At 30.7% G+C, this 13,200-nt stretch overlaps 2 protein-coding genes across 3 annotated transcripts; both read left to right on the top strand.

Annotated features, from left to right (window-relative positions):
- Window positions 1–643: 643 nt before the first annotated feature.
- Window positions 644–2,110, top strand: LOC110608374 (receptor-like protein EIX2). The gene has a single exon (XM_021747594.2). The coding sequence runs from the start codon at window positions 644–646 to the stop codon at window positions 2,108–2,110; it is 1,467 nt and encodes a 488-aa protein (XP_021603286.2).
- A 7,503-nt stretch (window positions 2,111–9,613) lies between these two features.
- LOC110622533 (receptor-like protein EIX2) lies at window positions 9,614–12,785 on the top strand. Of its 2 annotated transcripts, none has more exons than XM_021767067.2 (2): window positions 9,614–12,425; window positions 12,563–12,785. In XM_021767067.2, exon 1 carries the CDS (start codon window positions 9,665–9,667, stop codon window positions 12,419–12,421), a length of 2,757 nt encoding a protein of 918 aa, XP_021622759.2. In that variant the 5' UTR covers window positions 9,614–9,664; the 3' UTR covers window positions 12,422–12,425; window positions 12,563–12,785. The 2 variants fall into 2 exon arrangements, with proteins under 2 accessions (XP_021622759.2, XP_021622760.2); XM_021767068.2 differs by having other exon boundaries at window positions 12,551–12,785.
- The last annotated feature ends 415 nt before the right edge of the window (window positions 12,786–13,200 follow it).

Here is a 13,200-nt window from a genome sequence, read left to right as displayed (position 1 = left end):
AATCTGTAAGTCTGAATTGGGGTTTTACTCTCATAGCTCGTATGTTCTCTATCTTTGAAATAATAGTTTTATCAAATGTAATATTTAAAATTAATTATGACAATATATCAAATAGGAAAGCTAAAAATTTATAACTTTGTGGCTATAAAGTGAATATTTTAATATTATAATAATTATAAATTATCATTGTAAAATATTAATTAATTTTCTTAAATTGTAGCTCGTTAATATATATCATTATAAAGTTTATAGTTTTAAGTTATGATTGAGTATGAAATAGATTAACTGAAAAATAAGTTTAATGATAATATAATAAATTTATTTATATGATATGATTGAGTTAGGAATTTATACTCGAGTATCTGTCTTATAATAGAGCAATTAAATTAAAGATATTTTATACTATTTAGTAAAGTCTACATAGACAAATATTTCAAAGTCTATAATCAGTAGAGGCCAAGAAATTAATTTACTCCATGCCGCAACTCCCAGGTCTCATGAAATCTATGGCGTCATGGTAGCCAACAACAAGGTTATCTTCGAGTTCGACTCGGAGGTGTTGTTTTCTGCAGTGCAGCAAGGCCCTACTTTGCCAAACTGAGGAATACAATCAACAGTAATTTTTTGTTTGATTTGAGAAGTAATGGGATCATCAGCTAATATCCCTGTTGTTGAGCTTCTTGCTCTGCTTATTCTACTTCAAAGCTTTTTATTCTGCTGCAATGGAACTAATTTCCATGGAAGCTGTATCAATATTGAAAGAGAAACTCTTCTCAGGTTCAAGTCAAGCCTGGCCAACAGTTCAAACACATTGACTTCATGGGTGGGAGATAACTGCTGCAGATGGGAAGGAGTTTCTTGCGACAACACAACCGGTCATGTCGTTGAGCTCGACCTTTTTATGCGCGGACTCGAGGGAAAGGTTTCCCTTCATCTTGGCAACCTTTCAAACTTGCAGCATCTTGAGCTTGGTTCCAATGGATTGGCATTCGACACCCTCTATTTTCCATCTTCTTTGAAATACTTAGACTTGGACGGCGTGCCCCTCAACAAGTGTGCCAATTGGTTGCAGTCAATAAACATGCTTCCTTCTCTACTGGAATTATATTTATCTTTTTGTGAGCTTTCCATCACAGGTCATGTTTCCCATGTCAATCTTACATCTCTTGAGGTTCTCAATCTTAGAGGGAACAACTTCAATTCCACAATCCCCAGCTGGTTATTTAATATTACCAACCTTCAGCATCTTGATCTGAGTTACAGTGCTTTCCGAGGCTCTCTTTCAACTCAGATTGGTAATCTTAATTCTCTTTCTTTCCTTGATCTGTCTTATAATTCTCTGGAAGGTAATATACCCAAAACGTTGAACAAGCTTTGCAATTTGAGTGAGCTACACTTGGAAACCAACAAGTTCAGCGGTGAGATATCTGGACCATTTGGCAACTCATCCAGTTGCATCCACAACAGTTTGGAGCATCTGTATCTTTCCAATAATTCATTTTCTGGCAGTCTTCCAAATAACTTGGGAGAGTTTAAACGCCTAAAAGTTCTTCAACTTTCTCACAACTTTTTCTGCGGCTCAATTCCTGTATCAATTGGACATCTTTGCAACCTACAAACACTAAATTTCAGTCAGAATTCATTGCATGGGGAAGTTACTGAACTTCACTTGTCAAAACTTGGAGCTTTGTCTGAGCTGGTTATGAGTGGGAATTCTTTACTTGTTGATATTGATGCCAAATGGATAGCTCCTTTTCAACTTTACTGGATTGACTTATCATCTTGCAAACTAGGGCCTCGGTTTCCACAGTGGCTCAAAACACAGAAGAGAATTGTATATTTAGTGATGTCCAATGCAAGCATCTCAGATAGCATCCCTGATTGGTTTGAAAACATTTCTTCCACTATTGAAGGACAGGATCTATCTTATAATAAGCTCTTTGGAAGCTTGCCAAATTTAAGAAAAGTAGACACACTTGGTGATAGGTTTTTATCATTGAAATTTAACAAGTTTGATTCTTTAGCCAATTTTCATACTAATGCAAGCATATTGGATCTCTCCAACAACTTGCTTCATGGCCAGATTTTCCCAGGAATATCAGCAAAATGATGCCAAGATTGCAATTTTTATCACTCTCCAACAACTATTTGAATGGTACAATTCTAGCTTCTTTATGCAAGATTGTATCTTTTAAAATTCTTATTCTTTCGAGAAATCGTCTGTCGAGAAAAATACCTTCATGTTTGGGAAATTTGAGAGATTTAACGGTGATTGATCTTTCATATAATATGCTGAGTGGCTATGTTCCAATGTCCTTGGGTTCTCAACACTTTATTGCTTCCCTGTGTCTGCAAAAAAATAATCTTCAAGGGAAGATCCCAATGTCATTGAGGAATCTAGTGTACGTGGAGGCTCTTGATCTTATGATGAATGCTTTGGGTAACAGTTGCAATTAAGGCAAATCAACTGAAGAGAAAGTTTCCAAGAAACAAGTTTGAAGAGAATGCATGAGAAGGGTCAGTTCTCAATAGACCATTCTGATATACACATATATTTGAATGAATAATAATTCTCAATAGACCATTTTGAATTAATACTATATTCATAATAAATAATATATAAATAAGCTTACAGCAATTGAAATAATAATTTTTGCTATCAATGAGTTTAATATAATATGTTTTTTGCAATATCGCTAAATGATAGATTTTTGTTGGCGACAAATTTTATTCGTCGCTAAATCCATTGAAATTCTGAAATCATCCCCTAACCGAAGTCGTTCTAATCTATAAAAAATAATTAGAGAAGAAAAATTTTTATCGAAAATATTAAGACCATTTTAATAAAAGTCATCATAAATCTATCACTAATTCATTGAAATTCGATTGTAAAATTATTTATATTTTAAATAATATTTATTATCATTAAAAAATAATTTTTTATTTTTATTTAAATTTGTATAATCAAATAATTTACAATTAAGAAATATATTTAATATAAATTAAATATCATTAGAATATATATTTATACATTAGAATAAATATATAATACTTAACAATTTTCTTAAAGTTTAAAACTAATACATCAATTTGCTGAAATATTTGATAAAGAAATAAAATCCGTAGTTGTATTATATGGTGAAGATATTTTTTTATTCTTCAATAATTTAATCTGATTTTTGCTTGCTTTTATATTTATACTTGCATTTGTTCTTGCATTTGTTCCATATTTTTTTTCATTTTGATCTGATTTTATTCTAATATTTATTCAACCTCCTCTAAAAAATATATAGTTTAAGAAAATCTTCTAGGATGAACACTGATGTGCATGAGAAAGAGGTAGTTGGAGTACGTTTCCGACTTTACAATATTATAAGATCCAAAACTATAAATCCTCCCTTTACTGCTTTCAAAAATTTCAATCAATTTATTTGGATCAAAAGTAGACTACCTTTTATAATTGACATCCAAATTCTCAGCAAACTCTCTGAGTGCAAAAAGAAAATATAATAGATATTTTATTAATCATATAACATAACAAATAGAAAAATAATGTGATAATAATAAATAAGTAGAAATTAACTTGTATCAACTCATCCTAATTTTTCATCATTAAAGACATTTTGACTCTCTTTTATGTGAGTTGCACAAAATATTTCAAGTTGAGTTATTTGCCCATCTAATTTTTTTAAAAAATAAATAATCACACAATATAAAATGCACGAATAATTTCTAATGATTTATATAAAAATAAAATTATATAAATAAAAGTAAGAAATAATAAAGTTATATTGATCTATATAAAAATATTTTTTTTAAAAAAAAAATGACCCTTTCTCTCTTTTAGTCAAAACAAACGCCTATCTAGTAGCCACTACCATCCTTTTTTTTTTAATTTTTCCCATTTATTTAATTTTTTATTGGAAAAAATCTTCTTAATCAACTAAATTAATAAATTGAAACATAAATTTTGAAAGAAAATTTCATAAAATATCATGTGATTCTTTTGAGTTTCAAAATACCAAATGATTTAGATTTTAGAAAATGCTTGAATTTGATTGCCAGTGGTCGATAATTGTAATACCTGACTAGACCCCGTCGTCGGAATTTCAACTTTCCGGCGGAATCCCCGTTGGAATCTGGAATCTCGAATGTCGGAACTTCCTAGAAGGGTAAGATATGTTTTTATAAAATGTTTTTATGTATTTTATGGTTTTAATGAAAGAAGAAAATTGAGTTTTGAAAGAAAACACCATGGAGGAAAAGTCCAGGTTCGGCTGCCGAACATGGTGCTCTTGCAGAGGTACCTTTGGCCCCCGAAGGTGGTCTGGCCAGCCACCTATAAAAGGGCCCGTGTTCGAAAATGGGTGAGTTTTCTCTCTCCATTCTCGGGCATAGGTGAGATTTCGCCCTTCCATGGTAGATTTTATGTTTTCCCTTAAATCCTTCAAGTTTTGATGAGTTTTTCCTAATTTTTGAAGATTTTTGAGCTAAGATCAAGGTTTTGAAGTTTGGAGACCTCCGGAGACCTTTCCTCCTAATCTCCAAGCTTGGATCGCATCTCCTCTAGATCTTCAAGAGATAAGTGTAGATCCATACCTTTTTATATGTTTTAAGTAAGTTTTAAGAGGTTTTAAGGGTGTTCAATGCATGATTAGTGTAGATCTAAAATGTTAGGGTTATGTTAGTTTTATGATAGATGTGGTGCTATGTTGATGTTTGTTGGGGTTTAAGCTAGTTTTATACCCCTATATGCTTGAAAATGTGTTTATGCATGCTTTAGAATAGTTGGATGTGTGTTGGAAGTTTGGGTGGCTGGATGGAGGATGGCAGAATCGGGTTCTATCACTTAGAAGGACCCAGATTCAGCCGCTAAAGCAAGGTTCGGCCGCGCGAAACTGTCAGAGGAGGCAGCTTTGGCCGCTTAAACTCGCCCCCGAAAGTTGGACTTTCGGCTCTGGAGGAGAGTTTCGGCCGCCGAACCTGCCCCCGAAGGTTAGTGACTTTCGGGTCTGTAGGGACCTTCAGCCGCCGAACCTGCCGCCGAACCTGCCGCCGAAAGTCCCATGCCCAGCCTTCCTTTGTCTGTTTTTTCATGCATGTTTGTGATGTTTTGGGGGGGTTTTTAGGGAGATGTTTAGAGTCTTTATAGAGTATGTTGGGTTCCTCATTTGGGTCCACCTGTGTAGGATCGGACCTGAGAAACCAAAGAGGCCAGCAGTGAGTCAGCTGCTTCAGAGACCGTTTAGCATCAGCCAGAGGTGAGTAGAACTGAACCTTATGTTTTAAAGTAACTAAAATCTTTAGCATAATCATGCATCACGAATGTCATGTTATATGATAGGTTGTTTGCATTAGAATTCATGAATATGATGCGTTGCATTATTTGATGATGTTGTGGATGGATATTGGATGACCCACTAGCCCTCAATGTGATATGGCATGATACGATATGGAAGTCCAGGTGAGGCCCATTCTACGCCCCTGGCACAATTGGATATGTTATTGTTATATTTAAGAGGAAGTCCTGAGGAGCTCCGTCGAGGGCTAGGCATTTATTGGATATGTAGAGGGTTTCTGGTGACAAGTCCATCCTTGATGTGTATTGTCTGTGTTGTGATGCATTTCATGAAAGCATACGTTTATTTAACTGTTTTATGGTTCTGCTCACTGGGCTTTAGTAGCTCACCCCTTTTCCCTAACCCCCAGGTTTGCAGGAGCACAGGTAGTTGTGGAAGAGTCATCAGGTTGATGGTATAGTTTAATGTAATAGTTAGTAGTGGACATGTAATATGGTATAATGTAATGATTTGAGGATTAGTATTGTGTTTGGCCCTATTGATAGTTGTAATCCCTGTTGTACATGATCTTTATGTAAATGTTTTTAATGATGAGATATGTTGAACCAAATTTGATATATGGGATGTTTACCCTACTAGAGCATTTGATGAGGGCTCTAGTATGGGGTTTTTATGTATACAGTTATAATGCATGTACATGCCAAGCTTGGTATATGGAAAGTTTAAGTTTTTATGAAAATGTATAATCATATATGAGATTTTATTACATATACAGGAGGTATAGTAGGTTTGCTATGGGTCCCGATGACCTTAAGTTGATCTGAATCTTAGCACCGGTAGCGGTTCGGTTTCCGGGTCGTTACAATAATAATATCTACTAATGTGCTATATATATATATATATGATATTGATTATTTGGAGAATAAATTTTTAAATTTAGGCTTATTTTTCATACAAAATATTTTCTAACAAAAATTTTATTTTTTTATTATTTAATATTAATTTTAAAATATATATATATATAAATTATTAATACCATTTTCAAAATATAGAAAAAAAAAAAAAAAAACCTTCCTCAAACAGAAAGTCTTTTCCTTAAAATTACATAACTTTTCATTTCATGAAGAAATTTTTTTTTTTAAACTAAATTTTTGAGTGCGAACGTGTCAAAAAATTTTAACAAATATTTTCTCTAAAAATAAAAGAAATTTTTTATATTTATTTTACTTATAAAAATAATTTCAATTTGCTGCTTTAAATCTATTTTTATAGAATTAATATACCAGTAAATTTTAATATAATGATTATTTAAATAATAAAGTAAAATCTCATGAATTAACTAAATAATGTTTAAATTTTATTATATTTATATGTTTAATATGGTGAGAAGTGCATTTGAGTGAATCTGAGAAGTCTCGAATTTTACTTTCCAATCTCTAAATTTTCATTTAAAAAAATATTTAAATTTTATTAAATTTATTATAAATACCTTTAAAATAAAAACTTATGCCTTAATTTGAAATTCGATTCCAAAGGGATTACATAAATATTTCAAAATCAATAATCTATGGTGGCCAAGAAATTAATTTAACCCATGCTACACTCCCAAGTCTTGTGATAGAGTCCACGGAGCCATATGAAGGAGAAACTTGCATATTTGAATGCAACAATAAAATATTTTAAATTTCTTCAATAAATTATATGTTTTATTAATTTTAAAAATAATTAAAAAATATAATAAATTCATAATTTATAATCAATAATCTGTCTTATTAATTTGGAGAAAGACTGGCAAATGTAGGGAACTATTTTATTTAATAATTTTTTTTAAAAAAAAAAGGAGGATACTTAATTCTTTTTATTTGATTACTTTTTTTTTGAAATGAAAATCGGAGATTGAAAAGTAGAATTTGAGATCTTTTAAATTTAATCAGATACTCTCACCACCAAACTAAACGTATAATATTTTATTTGATCAGTTTTCAAACAGTTTATTTTTGCATTTAATAACTTAAAAAAAGACTATTAATAATTAATAAGTAATTTATCAACTGCTTTTTTCATTAATTTTAAATTTAGAGTTTTTTTTTTCATTAGCTGCTAATAAGTGATAAGACTTTATATTTTATTTTGATTATATTTTTTTAATATTTATTAATTATCAAATTTTTATATTAAAATAAATTTTTATTCATATTATTAAATTATTTATAATTATAAAATAAATATAAATATTATAAAAATAACTTATACATGCATAAAAAATAAAATTTATTTTATTGATAATCATATTTTAAAATTATATATATATTATATAGTAAATTATTAATTTTTATATACATTTTAATTATAAATAAATTATATAATATATATCCTTATTCATCAATTTACATTTAAATAATAAAAAATAGATTTTTTTATCAAATATTTTAGATATTTTAGCAGTAGTTAATAATTAATTATTAATCATTCGCTATCAATATGAACTACTAATTATCCACAATCAACCATTAACCGTATCAAACGGTTCAACTAAAATAAAAGTGTAAAGAAATACAACATAAAATCTTATTAATCTAATTATTAAATTTATAATACTCTAATTTTAGCCTTAGTTTCCTTTATCTGTAATTGAACTTTCTTTTATTAATTTACCTTTATCTAAATTATTATATTTGTCCATTAAAAAAAAATATTATACATTTAAAAAAATAAAATAAAATAAATAAAAGCTTTAGTTCTGACAAAAGTTTCGAAATCAGAACCTTTTTTTTTCATTCTCCCGAGAAGAACAGAGCTTTGCTCCACTATTTATAAAATAAAAAAAAAAAAATTCCCTTTTCAATCCAAATCTTCTCTTTCTTATAAACTTCTAAAATTTTCAATCTTTAATAAAAAATTCAATATTTTTTTACAAAAATTTTAATATTTAGATAAATCCCATTTATTTAAATTATTACAATTTAATTTATTTTTTTACTATTAAATAATAATTTAAAAATTAAAAAAAAATTTAATTAGATCAATTAATAAAATTCTATTTTTAAGATTAATAATTTTTATAAGTTAATCTAAATAATATTCATAATAATTTATTAAATATTTTTTAATCTGTATAATTTTGAGAGTTCTAATTTTATCAAAATATTGATGAATTTTTCTTAAAAAATTATATATACATTTAGTATTTAAAATTCACATTTTATATCTAAATCCTACAATATTTATTTGTTACTTTTTTTCTTAATTCTAGGTGAAAAAATTTAATAGAGAATCCAGCTTACCTTATAGATAATAGTGAAATTCATACATTCTAAACTTATTTTGTCGATAAGCGGATAAATATATAACATTAATATTTTGTCGATAACCTTATAGATAATAGTGATATTTTAATTTTATGTGATTGTATTACGTATTCATGGTTGGAGTTCTCCTGCAATTAGTAAAGCATAATGTAATTAGATGCAACCTACATGCTCAAGAATAGTGTAGATTTTATATTGTTGTTGTCCAAAATGATCAGACAAACTTTTGCATTAGAGTTTTAGAAACTTTTTAGGATTTATTCGCTCCTCATTCACTAGAAGCTATTGCTTTAAGAGAGACTCTTTTCTAATTTAAACAACTTAACGTGCAAAAAGTTGATTTTAAAATAAAATTTCAGTTTGTTTTAAAGACGCATTCATTGGATTTTACTTTGGATTCGATAATAAGTTAATGTGGTTGTTCATGTGCTATCTGGAGTAGTTATATATTACGCTATTTACACCAAGTGATTTATTCTTTTTAATGATATTTTATCTGTTTTAATTTCTGAGCATTCTTATATATTGTTTATTAATTGGAAATAATGTTTTAGTCATTGTTTTATTTGATTTTTTGAGTTTAAAAAATTTATAAATTAATTAAAAATTTTTAAAAAATCACAAATGAAAAAAAAAAAGTTAAATTCTGATAATATCGTCTCAACAAAATTGACAGCAATTGAATTAATAATCTGTGCTTCAATTGGAAATTTGGTACCAAAGGCACTGGATGACTCAAAATTCCAAGTCTAAAGAGATGAGTCTTTCAAAGTCAATAATCTGTGGTGGGCAAGAAATTAATTTAACCCATGCTACACTCCCAAGTCTTGTGATGGGGGAGGAGACTTTCATATTTGAATGCAATAATAAAACATTTTAAATTTCTTCAATAGATTATATATTTTATATTATAAAAAATGGTAATTACCCTTATAAAAAGATCATTTTATGAAAAAATATATTAAAATTTGTAAATTAGTTACAAAATAAGCATATAAATATTATAGATTTAATTTCTAAAATCTGCTAGAGTGTTTGTTTTTTAATTGAGAAGTTATGGGAACATCAACTGCCAATGTTGTTGAGATTCTTGCCTTGCTCATTCTACTTCAAAGCGTTTCCTCCTTCTGCAATGGAGATAATTTCAATGGAAGCTGTATCAAGACTGAAAGAGAAGCTCTTGTGAAGTTCAAGTCAAGCCTCGTCGACAATTCAAACTCGTTGCCTTCATGGGTGGGAGATGACTGCTGCAGATGGGACGGAGTCACTTGCGATGACATAACCGGTCATGTAGTTAACCTCGTTCTTTCTTGGACGTCCATCAGGGGAAACATTTCCCTTCATCTTGGAAATCTTTCAAACTTGCACTATCTTGATCTCAGTTTGAATCCTTCATTGGCAATCCACAGCCTCCATTTTCCATCTTCTTTGAAATACTTGAACTTGACCTATGTGCTCCTGGACAAGTGTGAAAATTGGTTGCAGTCAATAAACATGCTTCCTTCTTTATTAGAATTACAATTGAGGAATTGTGAGCTTTCCATCATTGGTGATGTTTCACATGTCAATTTTACATCTCTTGAGGTTCTCGACCTTGGATTGAACAACTTCCATTCCACAATCCCTAGCTGGTTATATAATATTACCAAACTTCAAAATCTTGTTCTACAAGATAATGCTTTCCGAGGGTCTCTTTCCACTGATATCAGTAATCTTAATTCTCTTGCTTCCCTTGATGCGGATTTTAATTCTTTAGAAGGCAACATACCCAACACGTTGAACAGGCTTTGCAATTTGATTGAGCTACACTTGGGTTACAACAAGTTCGGCGGTGAGATTTCCGGAACTTTTGGCAACTCATCCGGTTGCATCAAAAACAGTTTAGAGAATCTGATTCTTTTAAACAATTCCTTTTCTGGTAGTATTCCAGATAATTTGGGCCAATTTAAACGCCTGAAAGGTCTTTTTCTTTCTAAAAACTCTTTCTGGGGTTCAATTCCTGTATCCATTGGACAGCTTTACAACCTTGAAACACTAGGTTTGAGTCAGAATTCATTGCATGGGAAAGTTTCTGAACTTCACTTGTTAAACCTGAGAAGCTTGATGGGTTTGAGTATGGATGGGAATTCTTTAGTTTTTGATATAGATCCCGAATGGATACCTCCTTTTCAACTTCACTCGATTGGTTTATCATCTTGTGAAGTAGGGCCTTCGTTTCCACAGTGGCTCAAAACACAAAAGAGCATTAGATTTCTAGAAATGTCTAATGCAAGCATCTCAGATAACATCCCTGACTGGTTTGAAAATATTTCTTCCAATATTGTACGATTGGATTTATCTTATAATCAGTTGTTTGGGACCTTACCAACTTTCAGAAAACTGAACACAACTTATGCTAGTTATTTAAGGTTCATATTGTTGAAATCTAACCAGTTTGATGGTTTTTTAACCTGTTCTCATTTTGATGCAACCATATTGGATATCTCCAACAACTTGCTCCACGGCCAGATTCCCCAGAATATCAGTGATACGATGCCAAGTCTGCGACTCTTATCCCTCTCCAACAACTACTTGAATGGTACAGTTCCAGCTACTTTATGCAGGATTGAATCTTTACAAATTCTTGATCTTTCGAATAATCATCTATCAGGAAGAATACCTTCATGTTGGGGAAATTTGCCAAGTTTAACTGTGATTGATTTTTCAAGTAATATGCTGAGTGGTGAGGTTCCAATGTCCTTGGGTTCTCAAGAGTCGCTTGTTTCCCTGCATTTGCAAAACAATACTCTGCAAGGAAAGATCCCAATGTCATTAAGGTATCTAGAATCCTTGGAGACTCTTGATCTTAGCATGAATTCTTTTGATGGTTTTATTCCTTCATGGATAGGTGAGAGCCTATCTTCTCTTAAAGTACTGAGTATTCACTCTAATAAATTTGAAGGTGAGATTCCTCTGCAGCTTTGCTACCTTGCTTCTCTTCGCATATTGAACTTGGCAAATAACATGATGACTGGAACCATACCTAATTGTTTTGGCAATTTTACTGCAATTGCTATGCATGAGCAGAAAGGGCATTGGGACTATTACCCTAAAGGTGTACCCCTTCTTTATGTAACAGCTGGCTATGGTGAGAATGTGCAGGTTTATGTAAAAGGAATAGAGCTTGAATATACTAGAACACTTCAATTTCTGTATTCCATTGACCTTTCAGGAAATAACTTTGTTGGAGAAATTCCCCAGGAGTTGATGAATCTTTCAGGTCTACAAATCCTGAATCTATCTACAAACAAATTGTATGGACATATCCCTTGGAACATTGGCAAGTTAAGCTCACTAGAATCACTTGACTTGTCTGAAAATGAACTTTCTGGCTCTATTCCATTCAGCATTTCTGATTTGAACTTTTTAAGTCACTTGAATTTGTCATTCAATCACTTATCTGGACGAATTCCAAAGGGAAACCAACTTCAGACTTTGGATGACAAATCCATCTACATCGGCAACGATGGACTTTGTGGACCTCCATTGAATAACTGTTCAGATGATGCAGATGAATTGCCTAAAGGTCATGAAAAAGGTGGCACTACGAGGAAAGATGACTCTGAAATGGTTTGGTTCTACAGTGGTATGGGAATGGGATTTGCGGCTGGATTTGTTGGAGTTTGTAGCATCTTGTACTTCAACGACTCATGGAGGTGTGCTTGGTTTGGGTTAGTTGACAGAGTCTACAACAAGCTTTGGGTAACAATTGCAATTAAGGCAAATCAAGTGAAGAGAAAGTTTCTCAGAAACAAATTAGAAGGAAATGCATGAGAAGGTTAGTTCTTTCTATTTAATCACTCACAATTCATGGATGCTTTATTACTGTTGTTAGATATGCAAATTGACAGAAATTTCAATTACATGGTCATAATGCTTTCTGTGTTAATTTTTTTATGATAGTGTTTAATGTAGGATTCAAGGTCGTTTGAGACTGCAGCAGATGTTGAGCTAAATTTAAATAAAGCCCCTCCTCCATTCAAGGTTTGATGTTTGGAAGGCTGGAAGATTTTCTTTAAAGGGGATGTGTTTTTGTGTGATTGTTTCCAGGATTTGATATCCTTAAGCTTTTTCTAAGACATGAAATGTAGTTGATTGTGTAATAAAGCTATATTTAATTAGTAAAACAATTTTAGTATTTATGAAATATTACTTGCTATATGTTAAAAATAATTAAATTTATAAAATTAATTAAAAATATTTTATGAGGTTGATCGGTTTGAACCAATGTGGTTGATAGATCACATCGACTCGTGGATCTATTGGATCACATCATTTATTACTTTATCTGATTCAATTTTATATTATTTATTGGTTAAAACTAAACTTAATAAATATAAGCAAAGAAAAAATTTAAATAATTTAATTATAAGATTAGCCAAATGATTATCGAATTTCCAAAATGTTTTTAACAAGTCCAAAAATAAAATACATTTATTCTTGAAAGTCTTTAAAATGGTAATTATAAAATAAGCTATATTTTTTAATTCTTAAATATTTTATTAACATAATTATAAATCACCGTGATGACCTTTGGGTTTCTTGCGTCTGAG

The sequence above is a fragment of the Manihot esculenta genome, chromosome 1 (assembly GCF_001659605.2).
Source record: "Manihot esculenta cultivar AM560-2 chromosome 1, M.esculenta_v8, whole genome shotgun sequence".
Classification (NCBI taxonomy): Eukaryota; Viridiplantae; Streptophyta; class Magnoliopsida; order Malpighiales; family Euphorbiaceae; genus Manihot; species Manihot esculenta.
This window is presented reverse-complemented; position numbering and strand designations above follow the sequence as displayed.

What these genes read in the sequence shown, in the direction of transcription:
- LOC110608374 (XM_021747594.2), top strand. Translation starts at nt 644, where the DNA reads ATGGGATCATCAGCTAATATCCCTGTTGTTGAGCTTCTTGCTCTGCTT.
- LOC110622533 (XM_021767067.2), top strand. Translation starts at nt 9,665, where the DNA reads ATGGGAACATCAACTGCCAATGTTGTTGAGATTCTTGCCTTGCTCATT.